Source organism: Bombus terrestris, chromosome 4, assembly GCF_910591885.1.
Source record: "Bombus terrestris chromosome 4, iyBomTerr1.2, whole genome shotgun sequence".
NCBI lineage: Eukaryota > Metazoa > Arthropoda > Insecta > Hymenoptera > Apidae > Bombus > Bombus terrestris.
Genome location: NC_063272.1, coordinates 12,289,759 through 12,310,085, shown reverse-complemented (window position 1 = coordinate 12,310,085; position 20,327 = coordinate 12,289,759). Strand labels below are relative to the sequence as shown.

At 33.9% G+C, this 20,327-nt stretch overlaps 1 protein-coding gene and 1 long non-coding RNA gene across 4 annotated transcripts in view; one reads left to right on the top strand and one right to left on the bottom strand.

Annotated features, from left to right (window-relative positions):
• Positions 1-10,093, bottom strand: part of LOC125384996 — a 33,925-nt gene extending 23,832 nt beyond the window's left edge. Inside the window, exon 1 of one of the 3 annotated variants that reach the window (XR_007223905.1) lies at positions 9,895-10,093. This is a non-coding gene — a long non-coding RNA (uncharacterized LOC125384996). Of the gene's footprint in view, positions 1-9,858 lie in introns of all 3 variants that reach the window. The other 2 variants (XR_007223904.1, XR_007223903.1) reach the window with 2 other exon arrangements.
• Positions 10,094-16,317: 6,224 nt separating this feature from the next.
• LOC100642993 lies at positions 16,318-18,965 on the top strand. Its single transcript, XM_003394961.4, has 3 exons — positions 16,318-16,516; positions 17,689-17,845; positions 18,265-18,965. Exons 1-3 carry the CDS (start codon positions 16,382-16,384, stop codon positions 18,441-18,443), a joined length of 471 nt encoding a protein of 156 aa, XP_003395009.1. The 5' UTR covers positions 16,318-16,381; the 3' UTR covers positions 18,444-18,965.
• The last annotated feature ends 1,362 nt before the right edge of the window (positions 18,966-20,327 follow it).

Below are 20,327 nucleotides of genomic sequence, written 5' to 3'. Positions count from 1 at the left end.
TTTCGCTACAAATCGCTACTATATCTGTCTCTGCATTTGACACGATGCAGATTACTATTCGGTACAGTTGCAAGAGCTATTACGTCGATCTCTAATATCGTACGCAGGAAAAATTACTGTAGCGATTTGTAGTTAAAAGATTTACTCACGCAAAGTACTAATCAAGCACGTGCATATCCAATTGAGCTTGTAATTTATTCTTTCCGGATAACGAAGCTTCACAGGATAAAAAGTTATTTTCTCCTTACAATTTGTTTTAAGTACCACGATTTATTCTGCAGGAATATGTTTCAAGAAACAAATAAGAAATCCACACTGCTAGCCACAAGCGTTAGAACATTTACTCGTTGCATATTTATCGAATAACTCTAACAAGTTTTATTTTGTTTAATATTTCGTCTGTAACGATATTAAAGAAATGGTAAATTTATAATAACTAAAAAATAAAAGTATTTACATGAAATATCACATTTTACATACAGTAGGTATCCTACTGTATATCCCCGTTAGTGTACGAGTCAAATACTCAATTACATCTTCCTCTTTATATTCGTAAGCTAAACCTTAAATACAGAGAACTAAGAGATTTTTCGAAAAAAGAAGAAATAGATAAAAAAGGAGAAATGAAAAGCAACGAAAAGGAAAAAATATATCGGATAGAGGAAAAAAAACGGGAAGCACTTTTTCAATGCATACTTTGCCTCGGTAAAGATAAACTCCTCCAGTGACATAAACCTCGTTACATCGCTCAACTTTTTCCTCCTACACCAGTTTTGCCTATCTCGTCGAACTACGACACAACTCGCCCCAATATTGCCAGGAGTTACGCGAGGAATCGAACGATCACATGGAACACCCACTTCCTCTTCTAACAAGGAATAGTACGATGAACGTGAAAAAAAAAAAGAGGACAGGATGGTTTTGCGTCCTCGTATAAGAGGCTAGACAGATATAGACCGCAAGATAAACGACGTATTACAGGCATAAAGCAACATCCTCGGTGTCGTCGTCCGTCCCTGTCATCGGGATCCTGTCCCGTTCTCGTACCATCCCTGTCATAACCTCTTTTCTCGATCCAACATGACGCGATACAGTGGACACATGCAGAAAAAGAAACGAAGCTGAATTTCTGGAGAAGTTGCAGAAACTACGACGGTTGAACGATATCGATTTTTCCTTTCCACATATTCTTTTAGGTGATTTCAATCAAAAACTCTTCGCAACATATATAATGTCCTATGGCTATGTCTGTAACGACACAATACATAACAAGCTGTCAATACCTACTGTTAAACAAGACATATCAAACGACATACAACATACACGTACAACAGTTAACACAGAATAAAAAAAAATTCATTAGTTTTATAATCGACTCATACCCATATTAGTGTACATAAAATAAAAAGATACACCCTCTTCTTAAATGTGGTAAACAGATATACCAATTAATTGTATTATCAATTTATAGCAGCGATTATATAGAAGTGATTAGATAAATGTATAAATATAATTGTCTAATCTAATGCAATCAATGTAAGTTACTTTATACGCCACGATATAACGTCGATAAATTTATTTATAATTCCATGGGAGGAATTGATTGTAAATACTTTAAGCCAATAAAAAAAAAAAAGAAGAAAAAACAAGGAAGAGAATATTCTTCCACCGTAGCTACCGTGTCTTTCTTGTAACGAAAAGAGATCTCGAGCGTAGGCTCTCCGACACAGTCTGCGCACAGCACTCTTCTCTGAAGATTTCGCGTTGATTCCAACCGATAGTTTGCGGAAACAAGCAAGTGAACACGTAGAAAGTAATTGTGGAAGTGGGTTCTGGCTGCTGAAATCGATTCGCAAGCGGTTAAGTAACAGAGTTTTGAAAGAGATTTTGATCGGCTGGAGAATGATAAATAAAAGTTGGAAGAAAAATTTGGAGGAATTTGTAGCTTGTTAAAACATTTAATATTTCCTCCTTTTCTACACGATACGTTATTAAGAAGACTGTGAGTCTTCATGTATTTTTTAGGATTTTTGGAAGCGTAAAATTGCACAGAATGTTCATAACGTGATAAAATATATAAAATATTCGAAATATGGTGCTTATAATGTCTGGTAAAGCAATTTTCTACCAACGTTCTACTCTTTAAATTATGTTCTAAAAAATGTGAATTTGCATAAAAGTCCGCAAGTTGCTAATAATAATATACAAATTTCAGATTAACAACGCTTTTAAAGATGTAAGACACACAAAGCAGTTTCTTTACAATTCTAAAATTTCCTTCGAACGAATGAACTATCTAAGTAATATATTTTAGCAATCTATTTAAGCATTCTAAATAGATTTATCGTCAGATTCTTTGACGTTTTTGCTGTCTAAAATTTGTAAATGATTCGCAACTGTATCACGAAGCGAAAAATGTTATGAGAAGTGGAATATCACTAAAAGAAACTTTACGAAACTTTTACACTTGAAGAAAAATGTTACACCCAGTGATTCTAACCCAAATTTTTAACGAATGTGACAAAGAGATTAATCTAAAATCTCCATCCTACCATTCCTTCGAGGTTGAAGTAGATAACAAGTTGGAAACTTAGAGGAAAGCTATCCGAAAGTAAAACAGACCAGGTTGAGATATCCTTCGCCACTGTTCGCCGCTACGAAGCCAAGTGCAAATAATAGTTTTTCACCGTCGAGCGCAATGATTCAATTTCGACAAGGGAGGATCATACGGCGATAGAGGATAAGCTTTGAGAGAGTTTCTCTCAGAATGCGTTTTTAACGAAATCCCGCGGATTATTTGGTTACAAAAGGCACGGATAGAAAAAATTAAACTGCAAAGAAAGAAATATGGCAAGGTTGAAGTTACTTAAAAGTTTTTGAATAATATATATTAATGAATTCTGAATAATATTGATTTTCACACTAAGTTTTTGGTCATCGACGTCGTGATTAAGGGGTTAATAACTTGAGCATGTCATAGTAATTTTCGGATATCTATGTAAAATATCAAATTAACACACATCTCATCGCCAGATATTTTTCTCATTTATATGCTAAATATTGGACAAATAAGAATTTAAGTAGTTCACCTAGTTAACCTAATAATTTCACTCTCATATCATATTTCAAAATTATATGGAATATCAAATTAACACAAATCTCATCCCCAGCTATTTTTTCTCATTTATATGCTAAATATCAAGTTGACAAACAAGACGTGGAAGAGTATATCTATTTCGACGATGTTTAATTAGAACAAGGGAAATGTGTAATTAGAATGAATCAGGTGCAACGATGGTTAAGAACCGCGGTATTACACGAACCTGGTCGATAATTATACCGTGGCGTGCACCATGAAACAGATGACAAATGGTTTCTCTTCGGTTCGTCTCAATGCGTTTATTCCAATTTCACGGTAAAAATGGGCACCGTATAAACGAAAAACAAACGTGCATCGCGTAAATTGAATTTGCCCGGCCAGAATGAAACTGATTTAATCGCTATCATCGGTCTTACATTTTAATTTTTCACCTCTGGCTTCTCTACCCACGCGTCTTTGACCACGAACTAAATTACTGTATTTAGTTTACTCGTGAAACAAAAATGGCAAAACGTTAATTAAAATGCAAATAATAACGTACACTCGCATCCATATGTATATGGAAATTTCTAAATTTTAGCAAATATAAAGTATACCTCAAATGAAACTGTTCAATCTAATTTTAGCATCTGAAGTTATTAGGTGTATACGATTAATAAATAAATATTGACGAAAATAATAATCGATATTAGCTTCGAACGTTCTGGATTCTAAAGATTACATTGTCAAATAAAATTGCTGCTATTTTTAGAAAATTGTAATTTCAGAGTCTAATATAAATTTATGTTCTATTTATGTATAGTAGATAACATGAATCTCATAAGAGATTTCAAAGGCACAATAAAAATATAGTTTAATGATAATTAGTATAAATAATACAAATAAAGAGAAATATTATTAGCTAAAGAACATTAATAAGATATTTGTAATATTATTGAATACCATTGTCGGTCAATAACATATTTAAAATATTTTCTCTGTTTCTACCATCTTCCTTTTCATCTGTTAAACATTTTAAATTTCCATATCACTCGTTTATTACCATCTTCCTACCGAATCACCGGTTTAAAAGGTGACGTTTTCCTGAGAATTAAACCTGAATAGTCGCACGATGAAACGTACAAGTCGTGTTTCAGCACTTTCGTGGTCGTTGCTCGTTAGTAAAAAAGAGAAGAAAAAAAAAGAAAAATACTAAAGCGGTGGCGTTTCTCCCCTTGCGAAGGTTCGAGTAAAATGGAAGTGTAAAAAGTCAACGAACAAAAAACGAAAGGGAAAAAGAAGGAAAGGGGGTGAGAAAAAAAAGGCAAAAAAGAAAAATGTAGGGATCTCAGTGGCATGAAGTCGCGTAACCTCGTGCACGCAATTATTTCACGGAATGTAACCCTTTCTGGTGACCAGCGTCATAAAGAGAAAGTGGAAGAAGGACGCGAATTTCAGTCCCGGCGAATGCAATTACAGCCGTGAAACTCACTCGAGAGCAGTTTCCCGACGAAGAAACAGCAACTCCAAAAGATTTCGAAAATCCCGACCGCGTATTGTGATAGCAAACTTCTGTTCGTTATCCTTCGACGTTATAAAAATCCGAGAAACTCGTTCCTCTCTGACAAGTTCGCAGCAAATCGACTTTTTGCGCGGGAAATCGTTCAGGGATCGACCTGAGTGGTTGGTAAAAATTGTAAATCGAGATATTCATGTAAATAAATCGTAATTTTTCTCTGGAAACGCGCACGGCGAATGAAAACGGAGAGATTTATTTTTGACTTTCGAATATGATACTGAGGGAAAAAAAAGGCAAGAAATATTGACCCTTCAAGAAAAAGGACTACTGTACAGCTTTCCCTTTCGTGCTTTCTCATAAATATCACGTAATTTTATTCCGCATCTTATATGTCGGCGTCTTTTATGAAACTCTGTCGAACTGCGAACGAGAAATTTAGAATATATTCACTAATTCTTCCCTTTGGAATTCAAAAATATACTGCTGCAAATGTATCTTTAACTTTAGGTTATAAATAAAGGTAGAATATCCGGACTAACTCGCTCTATAGTGTAAAATAACTTCAAAATAATTTCAAAATTTATTCTGTAAGAAATACTTAATAAACTGTAAAAGATATAGTTTCATGAAATGCTTCATACATTATTTCGTATTCATTTTTCAGGAGTGATGTTAGTCAAAAATGTTTTTAAAAAATCCAAAGAACCATGAAAGAACATAGTATAACATTTTATTCTGTTAATTAAATTTATCAGTAAGGAGAATATCTACTGCTTATAAAATAGAATCAAGTATCGTTTATGTCGTTTTCAGTCTATGTACATAATCCCAAAGAAATAAAACATCTTTCCTCTATTGTCTTTATATACATTTTCGGATTGATTCCAAATTTTCCCAATATAATCAAACGTGATTATGCATTAGCCTCATCGCAGCATTAGTGAAATTTCAATAGGTTTCGTAGAACGCGCATAATACGCTCATGAAAATTTTCTATAATAAGTATTCGAATAGTTGCATATATATATGTGTGTGTGTACAGAAAAGTGGATTTTCGGGGAAACAACGAGAATTACATTCTGGATAATCGATGTAACACGAAGAAAAATAGAACGCGTGTTACAAAGTGTGAAACCGTTCATTTCTTGCGAGACAATTTAGTTTTAGCGGTTCCATTATACGCAGGTCTTTTATCTGGCTGTGTTTCAGGAAAATAATTTCACCGATTGGAAAGAGAAAGCGTTATCGACGGCTACGTATTCGTAAATGAAGACAGATGAAAGCCTGGCAGGCCCGAGGCATTATTCCGGCGAAATAATCCGGCGATCGAAGGTATCACCGAATGCATCCCTCTCCGCTTGAAAAGAGAAGACATTTCTATGGTCTACAGGGACCGTTGAATAATCGACATCATAAAAGAAACATTCGGAATAATTTTCTTTGATGAATCGAGCCCGTTTGACGTATGGACTCTTTATTTTTAATGAGGCTAATTTGATGAAACATCGCGACTAATCGCGAACTCTGAAATGATTTTGAAATAGATATAATATAATAATAGCTAATGTAACATATAATTATTATTATATACTAATTACGTAATTATTATATAATATAATAATAGTTTGAAGTAAATAGCTTTGAATAGCAGCTATTATATGTTGAAAGTGGCAATAGAAAAGGATTATATGCCGTAATACTGTAAGTTATTGGACTAAAAGAATAGTATATGTTTGCATTGTGTCAGGAATAATAAAGCTTTTAATGAAAGGACGCTTTTCATTTGTTCCAATACTCTGCGGTGTTTAATTCGTGAAAACAAATTTAAAGTAATGTAAAACAATTGTCTTCTTCCTTCAATTATGATCTAATGCCAAATGAACGTATAAACTTCAGGTTATGAATGAGAGACTCATTGAATCTTTGACTTTTTATTGATTTATTTAAAAATTAGTTTTCTTAATAAAGCTGCCTTGATGACATTTCTTCTATTTGTCCCTTAAGCGAAAGAATCGTTAAAATTTATTTCTTCAATATGTGCTAATTTCCTATTACGAAAACGAATTGGAATATGGAATATGTCAATTATGGGGTAATCTGTGTATATCTGAATAACGCGCATAAACCATTCGTCAATACTTTACCTTGTTTTTCTATACATATTTTTTGTTTTCCACTGTTTGAAAAGCTGGCCTTTGGTCGAATATATTCACCGTTGGAAATATTCTATTTAAGAGAACAAAACACAAAAAACAAAGGGATTTTTAACGCAACTGAAATAAAAATTAATCGAAATAAACAGACGTTAATAAAAAACAATGAAAACCGCGGAATAAAATAAGAATACAAATTTTCACGCTAATCTCATTATTGCTTCAATGATTTTTCGACTGGTTTTCCCAAATGTTTAGAACCCTGCTATATTCACCAGTGAGTAACTTAATAAAAATCGCAGCTATTTCATTCGACCAAATAAAAGCATAATTTCATCCCGTCGTGTATTTTACAATTTGCTCGAAAGCGCGTTGTTTTCCTCGATTTTGTGGAAACCACTCGTTATTGACACTTAATGCACTAACTTTTGTCATTTACGTAATCAGTCCGCGTGTTGCAACGGTGACCGACTACTCAAACATCATTGATGCGCATTTGAATCGCTCGGTGAAAATTGAAACAGTGCGTTTCGCCGGAGAAATTGATTTTTCGAATTATTAATCATCTCTGATGAATGTTTACGCGAATGAATACCAGCATCGCTTACCGTCATCGTCTGATAGAATAGCGCGAAACACCCACGTTTTTTGTTCGACTGTTCTAATTCGCGCCCTCGTTAATTAACGCCGTATAAATTCGCACGGTCTGCGTTTCACGGGATCGAAAGCGGCGGCGCATAAAACAAAAAAGCAGCATTTGTCCGAAGTATCAAGTCGTGAAAATCGTAACGAACTCCATTCTCCGAAGCTTGACCAGCTTGAAATGGCTTGACTGATGGTTTCATTAATTTAATAATTACCCGCGCTATTGTTCGAACCGCGGAGAGAAACATTCGAATGAAGTTCCCTAGAGTTGGGAAGTTACGAGCTGCAGCGTGACCATCTCGAAATTTTCTCCGGCCACTTCAAACTTACGTATAATCTCTTCGTTTATCTTCGCGCGAGAGATTAACCGCTGGTTTGAGGATTCCGAGAAGAATTGTGCCTTTTATACAACATGCTGGATAAGTAGCTAAATTTAGACACCAAAGAAGTGGAATGTTAATGATGTTAATTAATGTAAAAATAAGAACGATATTAACGCTCGTTAATTCATTTTTTGATCTATTTAAACGTATTATCATACCTACGATTAGATTACAGTGATTACAGTAGCATAAGCGTATATACAAGGGAGAGTACTTTGTATGTTATTGTATGATTAATGCACGTTAATAATACGTAATAATGATTATGTTTATTAACAGACAGAGGTTTTAGAATTTCCATTTGTAACATATTATCGAAATTTCCCTCATCTTTTACTTATTCATATTAAATAATTATGTTCCAACAACAAACTCTATTTTACCCATAAACTTGCACGTAAACTTTAAGTTGTCCAATGATTCATCAAATTCCATAACTGAATGTATTCGCGAGAAAAATTCAAAATGTACAACATATCACTCGAGAACATTACATTCGACATTTTTAAACAATCTAACACTTCCCTTTAACTACGAGGGATTCGACGACAGACTTCGCATTCGAAGAAATTACGTTACTAATGCGACGATGAACTGTGAACTTTTTAACAAAGAATTCGTAACAACGCACGTTTCATGAAAGAAACCTTTCGAAGAATACATCGTCCTAGGGTCTTCTCGGCGACGTGATCGAAGAAAAACCGCGCCAGACACATACAACCCACATACCTATAAATTAGGTCGTTATTTCATAACCGAGGGATCGATGAAAACTATTGAAAGAGATGTACCGTTAACCCTGAATTACACACAGGCTATGCACATTCATCGAGAAGTCATAATGGGATTAGGTGATCCGTGAAGAATGTACAAATTTATTGTTATTATTTCATTTCAAAAAGGAAATATCTTATACAAACAATACAAATTTAGCGGTTTCAATTAGAAATATCAGAATTTCCATCTTTTTATATTTCTCTCAAGTATTTTCTCCGTATGTTTCAAAAAACGACAGCTTCAGAATTTGCGATTATTTTAATGAAATAGAACATTAAAAACAAAAATAGAATTTTAAATAAAGAGAGACACTCTTTTCGATTTATGGTAAAAAGTAATTATATTTATTAGTGAAAATGGTGACTTTTGCGTATTTATTAATGGTCAAAATGACAGGATTGATTTTTCTAACTAAGAACACTCTGGTCTGAATGTGTATTTATCTACTTTGTGTAAAATTAAATTGAATCAAAAGGTTGGAAGTTATGATAATTTAGAGTTTAATAGATAAACGTTTTTGAATTAAAAAGATATTGTGGTTAACAAGTGTTTGCTTGGATCACTTAACTGTATAGACCGCCTGGCATAAGTTCTTGCCGGCTATGTGGATCTTGAAAACAACACGTGGGCACAAAATTCAATACATAAACAGTTCTCGAATATTGACCAAAACTATAACAAAATGAAGTGTTTTGAAACGCGATAAGAAGCCAACAGAAGACAGGGTAACAGTTTTGAAAGGCTATACAGATATTTACAAACAGATTTCAGTGAATTTCGTGAAAGGAGATTAAGAGTGAAGATATTTATATTCTGTAACGCGGTGTAAATAACAGAAGGTGAAATAATATTTTTCATTCTTGAAAGTTTTTAAATACTTTCAAACAAACAGAATTTTAACATCGTCGAAAAAACAGTAGTTGATGTTGGTATCACGTACGTATGTAAATATAAAGAAGCCTATTTCCTATCAAGAAAACACAGCTAACGATAACAATGATACTCAAGCCTAGAATATTAATAATAATAATAATGATACATAAAATAAAAGTCTATAACGTAAGTGCCAAAATCTTTTAAATTAGCGTACATTTCATAATCAAATATAATAGAGAAATTTTATTTCAATTTCATGAAAAATCGAACCCACCAAACCCACCAAATTAAATTATCATGATATTATCATATTGGATTGCTACGTTCAAGATGGTACCCTTACGGTACAAAAACAGCCGCGCTTTTTCAATCACACGATCGAGGAAAGTAGGGATCTGCCTGAAATTCCAATTTCACACGATTTACTCTGTTAGTCGCCTTATGCCGGCTCTCATGCAACACCTTCGATCAATTCTCCTCAAGACGATTTTAATCGATATGATTTAATTTTGCACAAGGACGTACACTAAACTGTATATATCCGAACGAAGACGGGACCTTCACCGAAGATCATCAATGGAACCGCGAGAGCACGCTCAGTTTCTACGGCGAAATACCGGATAGGGTTGCTCACCGCGTGGATACTAGATGAATACTGAGGCACGTCAACGGGTACTGGGATCTAACCCCCTTCTACGTGTGCCTCATCCCTCTTTCGTCTCAGCTCCCCACTCTCCGCTTCGCTCCTTCATCAAACGCGCATCCACCCACGCAACTGTTGCGCCCCCGTCCATTAGCGATCATCCCTTAACATTTTGCAACTGTTTAACCACCCCGTGGACTTTGGACGAGCGCGTGGCGATAATCTAACCACGTGGGGTATACATCGATCGAGATTGTTAACTCGTGATTGAGACGGTCGCATTCATCAAAAAATTCTACGAAATTTTCACACACACACAGAGTGGCGAAATGTTTAATTTCCACTAGACTGCTAAGATTCGAAGCCTATCGATTTTAAACTTTATTTTATCCTCTATTGTATTTCCTGCTTGCCGAGTAATTAAGCTGTAGACGATATTCGCGCTGGTTGTAATTCGTTTGCTTGTGTTCGCCGCCGACAATGCGGCGATTTTCGCTACGTGCCACGATGCATAACGACGCTCATCCCTTTTATACGATTCGTGTTTGCATGGTTACTCATCAGGTTGGTAACGACGAACACGGCGAGTCGACGGCTATTCGAAACAAATTCAGGTAGCGACGCGCGACTTCTTCTCGATGGCTGCACGCGCGCGCGAACTCTATAGAGCTCGATGACGACAGTGCAAATCGAGTCCGGACTCCCCCGCGTTGAAACACTTAACCCAGATTTAACGAGGAACTAAAGTAGAATCCCGACCTGTCCGCGACTAAATCCGCGAATGACGTCCGAACGAAAGTACAACGAGGAGGGAAATGATATCTCGGTTTGGCTGGCTCTTCGTGGAATGGAGGCTAATTAATCAGAGTAAGAAAGTCAACGGAGGAGGAATCGACAATTCGTTTGCCTTCCCCTGCCAATTACTTGTCGACGAACGCTCGCTGGTTTCTTGCATATTGCAGCGTGGGCTGCTTCCTACGAACAGTTCGTATTTCTGCAGAAACTTTGTTGCCACTTTGTTTCCTGCTATAGCTGGCTCCTGGATAAATGTGAAATAAGTACCGTTTTTAGTTCCATAGAGGTAAACGGAAACGTTTCTTCGTGTAAGGTTGCTTGAGCCAATTGAGATTCAACATTTTAAAGTTCAATCTTAAACTTTGCATAGAATAATCGAACTTCTTGTATATTGTGGCACGCCATTAGTCTTTATATAGTAATGGAAGAATGAGGTACTATCGCGTACTTTAAATCCACTAAGGAAAAATATCAAAAAACAAAGGGAAAAGTTTGACTAACTTTGTGATTAACTTGTTCGACTAACGTTATTTGACTTACCGAGCAAGTATTGTATGAGAGTTAATAAAATAAACGATAAAGTAACTTCTAGGAACAAAGTAATATATGTTAATTATTGTCGTACATATTCTATTGATTGTATATACAGTAAATATAAGAAATAGCTTTTTTTCCACTTTGCACCATTTTCCTATTAATTTATTAATATATGTTTTATGCAATTATATAATTTGATTTATTGACTTTGTTTTTACTAATATCTGTACTATAATCCGATTTAGTTTACTTAAAATAAAAATCAAGTTATTACTCATAAATATTTTGACAAGTGTTTATGAAAATAGATATTGATTAAGCAAACAGCATTTTAATCACATTAAATTTTAATAGATAAACATTATTTATATCTAATAATATTATTGTTCTTCAACTTGCCAATTATCCGAAGTGACGAAACAGGAATACGAGAAGAGAAATTATTCTCCATGATAATGAAACTAAATGAAATAAACGAGTTCGTAAAAAGGCTGCGATTAAATGATGCAAAAGGATAATTCATAAAAATATAAAAATAGCTGTAGAAATTCGATTTACTCTAACTATGTACTTAGATGCATTTAACTTAAAAAACCTTTTATTCTTCATTCGTACGCAAATTGATCGTTTCTTCACGCGAACTACATTCCAAGCATGAAAAAGGGGGAAGAAAATAAGAGCAAAGAGGATAAACAAATTCATGAGGTCACGTTTAATTCACTTTATCTTTAAATATGGTTCTCCAATACGCTGTGACTGTGGCCAATCCAGTAATTGAATTGAACTGACGCATGCAAACAAACTCATTGAATAAAGTGAATCCTTTGTAGTAAGTATGTACTCTGTTAATTAATCTACATTTACTAAAGCCATTTCATACCGTTTGTATACAGCTTTGTAATAATTTGTGCAAAAATATACAATTTTATCGAAGTTATGAGAATGCTTTATGGAAAGGAATGATTCAAATGAGACATCTGAAAAGTATTTATTTATTTTTTATTCAAAGATATTTAATAAAGACAATTCCTAACCAATATACTTATTATCTAAAAAGCAAAACATGTATGTAACTGCTATATTCCATTTTCCATCTCAGATAGTGGATCAATAAATTTTATTATGTAAAACTTTGAATAATTTATGGATTATTCAAGAGAAAGTTGTGCGTCGAAAATTAATGATTGTAGCTATTATCGTCGTCTACCGCAAAAATTAAATTAAAAAATTTCAATGTAAATCATATACACACTTATATCAAAGATTTTCTTTTAACATATTTATAATTAAAATTCACATATGGCACTAATATTTTACTAGTAATTACTACCTTCCATCTTTTCTTAATTGGCAATTCATAGACCACGACATAAAAGACTATTATGTAACTAGATAATCCATGATTTTGAATCCCTCAAAGTCTTCCAACAATTAATATAATATCCAGAATTATATAGCGCATTCCATTAATACGTGTAAATTTTATGTAAAGTGTTAAGCTAAGGACACATTTTATACAGAACCCGTTGAGAGGAGATAAAAAGAAGATGCTGGCAAATTTAGCTTCCAAGAAAGGAATGATTCACACTATCGTCGGTAACGAAAACCGTGGAAAATGCAAATTCGAAGAAACACTGGAAATAGGATCGTCTTGTAAATGGCCACACCGTTTCTTATTACGACTACAAAATGAGAATAATTTGTCCTTGGCCGGTTGAAGCACTTTGCAGCCGCTTCTTTTTTTCAGTAACTTTTCAAGCAACTGGACTTCATGTATTTAAATAGCATAGCTCGCTGCATAAATAAGACCTGAATGGTTTCTTTGTGACCTTTTAAACAAACCTTTTAAAACAGAAACATTCGATTTATGTGTATTGTTGCATTCGTTAGGTAAAAATTCTAAAACAAATAAAATCCGAGTAAAGTAATAGTGACATTATCCTACAACGGATTGTCAGTTTTTCCTACGACAGTCTCCTTCGTTAATTAATTACTCCAAAACAAAACGTAAAGCAGCAGCATGAGAGAATTCAAACATTAAATGTACTTCCACACAGTCAAGGCAAATAAAGCTGAACGAAGAATCAAGGAGAAATACGACAAAAACATTCCATTATAAGTTTTTGTCATTTCATTAAACACTTAAACTTATGGAGGAGAATAGACGTTAAAAGGTCGGATATTTGGATTGGAAATTAATATTTTTCATTTGTAACTTTCTTCTGAAAATTACTTAGACTTGTTTCTGCGAATAAGTTACATTTTCCGCGTTTCATGACAGAATAGTTTTAAAGTTCCACACGCTATCAACCAATCTCATATTTCTAAATCTCCTTTCTTACTTGCTTTTGGGATTAAATATATTTTTTTACACATATGTCATCCATTCTTAACACGCTTATATCTTTGGATCTAATTGTCTTTTTATTTTCAATTATATCAAAATCGATTTTATTATGCTCGTGCGTTTTTTAAGTATTCTGGACTGTTTACGTAAAAAGGATATAGAAACGTTTGAAATACACCTTTGAATTGAAAAGTAAAATGTTAACGTAGAAAGTTACGACAAAATTAAAGATATTAAGATCACTGAAACCTCTATAATACCATGTCAGATAAAATATCTCTTTACCTTACAAATAGGTGATCCTTAAGATGGCATAAAAATGTAATGAAAGTCGGTTGCCAAACCAGTCCCGAGTCGTAATTTTCATCTTACTTATTATCCATAAAAGTGAAGTTAAAAATATAAATACCTGCGAGAATAATAATTTGCAGCATCACCAGTTGTCGTCACTTAAATCCAATCTGAAATAAAAAAATCTATTACTAGTAACAGCTCGGTCTTAAATTTTCGAAAATTTGAAAACGATTGAATCTTTCACTTTCCGGTAATACACAAAATACATAGAACACGGGCAACGTAACGAGTGGATAAAAATATTCCAAAATTTCCCAGTATTTTCAAACACACCGATTACTAAGAGGAGCAACGAATGAAATCAGAGAGATATTAATGCCCTTAAGGAATTTCCTGTCAAATTCGTTGGCAAACATTGCTACCAGATGGCGATATAAGGGACGAACGATCGAATTAGCGGAAGAAACGGCGAAGTTGAAGACGGCTGGCCTGGAAAGGGTGCGGTAATCGCATTATTAAGAACTTCGTTGTGAAACTCGAGGTGGCTACCGGAAACGGGGACTTCGAATATAGGTTAAGATTTCCACACAAGCAGCCAGCCTAGTTGTTCGAACAGCCCAGAAAGTTGGCAGACAGCAGCTAAATCGTTACACAAAGACAAAACTGCCTGCGGTATATACGCATCCCTAAGGGATCTTGGTCCTCATGCACATGAGAAAAAACTACCCTAACAGTTGGAAACTAGAGATTGCTAACCTTTTCTGCAGAGTTTGCAAAGGTTCGTGATTACCCCCGGGACGAGGGAGATCTTCAAATGATCAAGGAAGCATCTTATTGTATGACAACGAAGAACGATTAATATACCGATAGAATTTACAAGAACTTCACCTTCTGGGTTGTGTAACTAAAAAAAAAAAAAATTAAAATCTTCATTGAGTACTAAAGTGTCATAATAATATGTAATAAATAAAATGTAATAATAAATATATTGTAATGAATATCGCTAATGAAAACATGTATATATAGATATAAAAATAATAATATTATAACGACATTAATATAAATACAAGAGGTGGCGGTGAAAATCAAAGTGACACTGCAAAGGATACTTCAATTCTTTTGGATAGTATACAAAGTGGAGTTACCTTTTAATTGCGATACATTCAATTGTTAAAAGGCATTACGAAATCAAATTTTCGCGTCATCCACATGACACCAATCCATATCGTTATTCGGTTAGTGATTGCGTTTTATTTCATGCCTTTTATTGTCTGTGATCAGTGTCATCCATCGTAGTCTATAATGCTAATACGCTATTAATAATAAAAAAAGAAAATAGACAGAGAGAGAGAGAGAGAGAGAATGTGTGCGTGCTGTTGTAAACTTGTGAATGTATGAGAAAAGTGAATACAGAATATGTTTGTGATCAATTGCCTTTTCCTGATGAATTTATGTAATCTGTTTTTCACACTGCGTGTAGTCTGATTAGTCTTTGCCGAACGAAACCTTACAAAATCATATATCACACCCCCGTTATATAATTGTGAATAAATCTACTTCACGTCATTACTTATCCGGGCAATAACACATTGGTTAAGGAATGAAAATGATTAACTTCCGCTTCAGAAAACACAACATTTGTATACTTAGTACTACCGCATAACTAACAAGTATAAGTAATTTTATATTACCAATCTGATTTCTAGACTATTTTAATCATTAGCAATTTTTGTATTTTCTATATTACAATATATATCGTGAATAACCCGTATCCTATTCTACTCTAATATTACATTCATGTTACATTCCCATTGTATAATATTTTACATTCCATTCTATTTTACTTTATGTATAATATAATTCTATCGAGTAATCCATTGATCTACTACGTTATGTGCGATATATTAAATTGTACAAATATCCGCAATCTAATTATAAATCACTAAATACCTTTCGGTAATTTCAACATTTTTTTAATCGAACCATGCAACGCCTGAACATCTGTAATAGTATACAGCACGTAACATTAGTAATATGAGTATAATTTTTAGGGACAGTAAGGAAGAGATAAAAATAAAATAAGAAACATAACAGGAAAATCCATCGCTCAGGGCCTGTATCATCGTGAGACGAATAACATACGTGGCATTGTACCCGGTAACATTTCCCTTATTTGTATTCCAGGGGGAAGAGCATGATAGGAGCCAATGGAGAAATCACAAAAGAACCGTTCAGATAAGTCACGTTCACCTTGACGGACTTTCGGCTCGGTCTATAAAAGAGAGGTACACCTCCTCGATGGCGCAGTCACAGTCACAGTGAAACCATACAAAATGTTCCGTTCAATTGCCGCTGTTTTCATCGTGGCCCTACCACTACTTCAGGCCGCTTCTGCTATCGATATTTCTCAGGACAAGAACATACACGTGGAACTCACCAGCAACGATGCTGTGCAACAAACAAAATCGGTGAGTGACCCTAAAGCATCTCCCACGTTAGTCATGTTCAAACGAATTGTGTTTAGTCGAGCTTTTGGCATTTTTCGTACCAACTTGTTTGTTCTTAACGCTTGTATCGTATTCGAGATAATAATTTTTCGTGTCTATAAATTTAAATAAGGATTAAACTTTTAATTCATAAAACATTAAGAAGTGTATTGAATGGTAAGGCAATCAGAATAAACCACTACAAGTTGCTCGAATGGGAACATCTGTACTTTACTGACTTTATGAACTGACTTTCAGTAACGAATATCCAGAACGGCGTTAGAGAACGCGATGCTTGTCGGAATATCAATAATAACGAGAAACGAATGAAATTCATATCGAAGGAAGGAATGCATTTTATTAGTATTAATATGGCGGTTTCAAACTATATTTGAATTCGATAGTCCTGAAGTGACGATTAATGAGAATGCATGTAGAAATTTCAAAAGAATCCCAAGTCAAGTAAACAACCGGTTCACGTTGGTCAGAAAGTTTCAAGTCGATTAAAGTTAAGCAAATCCGATCTTAAATTCAAGCAATTTAAATAATTTGAACAAAGTTTAAGATATTTTTCGTGACGCGATAGAATGTTCTTTGAAAGAAAATAAAATACCTTTCGTATGAATATTTAAATAGAAAGAATAGATCGTGTAATTGATTAAATATATTTTCTTAAAATTCTTGTTGTTTCCTATTTTTTTTTTTTTTTTTTATAATTTGTTAATACAGGATTTTTGAATCTGTTTATATGATATTCTTTCATACTTTTACATGTACGATAATGTTAGTGCCATTTCGCGAAAAAATCCTACGAATCTCTGTACATGTGTGTATATGCTCTCTCTCTTTTTTCCTGTCTTTCTTGTGTTTATTAATAATTAATTCAAAAATTTACTATAATTTCGAGTTATTTAAAGTAACAGCTGTATACTAAAATCTATTTAATACGATTTAAAAGAACAAATAAAATCACATATATAAACCTAATACTTTAAAGTTTGTAAATGTTAAATTATTAAAAATATCAAGTAAAGAAATTTGTTCTCTTTTAACGTACTGTTGTAAGATCTAGAGCTACGGCCGTAATTTGAGAAAAATAACATAATGACAAAATAAATAGGATGTTTTATTACACACTCTTTTGTTTTCCATAGGTAAGTTCCTATCCAGAGGAACGTGGACCTCTATTTATCGGGGACCTCACCGCCGGCCAACGCTACGCAGACGAAACAGTTTTCCGTCGTGTAATTGAATTCAACAATCCAACCAACACGATTCAGAGCTCAACGTTAGACGTATCTGTTACGAGCGGTAACTTACTCCGTTATTTCTTATTTCTTATTTTTCACATTCTTAAAAACTTGGTCAATTAAATCATCGATGAACACATCAAACACTACTCGTTGTTAAAAGAAACTTATCCAGCATAAGTTTATGACTAGACTGTGGATACTTATGCGACTATTATATTCTTTCAACTAAAAAGTGGAACGTAAACAGCGATTTGTTCCACTCGCTGAATATGTAAAACTATTTTACTTTGAATACTTTGGATTTTTTTTTGCACATTATGTGCATTCCGTAGAGTTTTATACTTTTAAATCTTCCACAAATGCATAAACATTCCCTCTTTGTTTTTTATTCTATATTTCATTTGTAGACCAATGATTCTGTAATTTCTGTATATTATTTCTGTATTCACACAATTTATATGGTTTCCTTTCTTACAGGAGCAATTCATTATATCAGTGCTCGAAACGTACAAGGCAGTCAAGCAGTTGTCTGTGGCAATCCAAACGCCTTAGGAGGAAGCAAAACTAGCATTAATCTTCGAGTACCACCGAATTCCTTGGCCACGTTAAATATGGTCGTCGCGGCGCATGACAATAACCGCATGATCAAGTCTTAGAACAATGATATCGTGCTAATACTACTATGTTCTTTCAGTCATGGTCGACCGAATTGTATTTTCAACTCGAGGAAAATATGAAAGAATTGTTATTGATGTATGTGTGATTTCTCGTTTCGATCGTATGCCAATGACTTTCTCGATTGAAACTATAGCGAGATTAGGACATATCGAATTCAAGTTACATAACAAATTAAGTTTACATGATATCGGCACCTTGTACATTGAAAATTTTTATAAAATCAATCAGCAATCGTAATACATTACTATTGAGAGATATTTTGAAATCAAATGTTTCATTTCGAGAAGAAGATTATAAACATATTAGCTTTTCGTGTTTTCCATAAATGAAAATAAAACAAGAAATAATTTTCATTATTTCAATGTCACTGTATCACTATGTCGGCATCATTAAATTATAAAAGATTAAGTTTTGATAAGTGTACCTTATTATAATTTTCACCATATCTGTGAATGTTACTGTACCAACCATAACATTGTAAATCTCTTTTTATTCTCTAACTCGTGTGTTTGTCTTTCTTCCTCTTTCACTGAAATCTGATTCCTCCTGATATCAAATTTTCATTTAACTATAATTACAGTATAAATGATATTACCTCCTTCTATCCTCTCAGGATATTGATTATGGATACTATGAGAATAAAATATAAAACCTGATAAAAGAAATATTTCAACCACTCTAATTAAACGTACAAGATCTTGATGTTGTCTGAACAAAGTTTGAGAAAATTTCAGGAGATCTCATTCAAACCAGCAGTCTTCAAAAAGTCTTAACGCTTTATACCATCATTAACGATACAAACGGACACGCAGAAAACCTGACTAATGCAAGTGCTGATTGTTCCGTAATCCCATAATACCGGTTCACAACTTAAAAATTGTAAAAAGACGCGAAGATGAACAGCTCTTCATTAAGGTAGTTCAATACATCAACGAATCAGATGATATTCATGCTTTATAGCTGAAAGTCACCAGTAATGGCAGTAACATTTTTTAGTGTATCATTTTTTATTCTACACGGCATTATTCATGCAACCTGAAAGCTTGCATCTGAATTTGAAAAATTATTTGTTGTTAAAAATCCGTAAGAAAATACTATCGTCTATCGTTCACTTGACACATCAACTGCTTTACGTAGGCACTCGAATACTTTCATATAAATATTTTTATAGGCGCTACTGATTTCGCGAATGCCCGAAACATACAAAGTAGTCAAGTAGTTGTCTGTGAAACTCAAGATTCTTTAGGAGGAAGTTCAGACATCCTTTTCGTTCGGATTCCAGCCTCTTAGGACCTCGCATTATATGTAGTTATCGAAACACCCATTGAAAAAGTAAATGAAGAAGAAACTGATTAAATGTGTTAAATTAAATGTGTTATTATTTTTGATCCTCAAATGATAATGACTGCCCTTCGATTTTTTCCTTTGTCTTCTCTGGGAGACAACCCCCACCACGCTCGGATCTCGCAACCGTGTTACTATTCTACCGCATTCGTTAATCTAACCTCATGTAAATAATTAGAAGGTAATAACATGAGAAACTTCCCCTTTTTATAAAGAAGAGCATCGTATCCATAAATCGCAGTAAGATTTATTATTTTAATATAATCAATCATATTTGTCATCCTCATATTTAATGTAAATCAATTCCCCAACCAATTCTCTATACGACAGCTTTCTTTCCACCTTACTGAGCTCCTCCTCTTCGGTCTTCGTCAATGTCGATGCTGGCTTCGTGTCGGTCATTCCAAAACCATTCAAAATCTACCTAATATACCCTGCTTGATATATCTTCTTTCTTTCTTTCGAGAAAACGCAGTGGGAAACACCTTTTAAACTCTTATTGTACAAGTTCTCTGAGA

Bases quoted from the DNA above. Each gene is read 5' to 3' on its own strand.
- LOC100642993 (XM_003394961.4), top strand. From the start codon at position 16,382: ATGTTCCGTTCAATTGCCGCTGTTTTCATCGTGGCCCTACCACTACTT. The intron at 16,517-17,688 runs GTGAGTGACCCT...TGTTTTCCATAG, and splicing joins CTGTGCAACAAACAAAATCG to GTAAGTTCCTATCCAGAGGA. The intron at 17,846-18,264 runs GTAACTTACTCC...CCTTTCTTACAG, and splicing joins AGACGTATCTGTTACGAGCG to GAGCAATTCATTATATCAGT.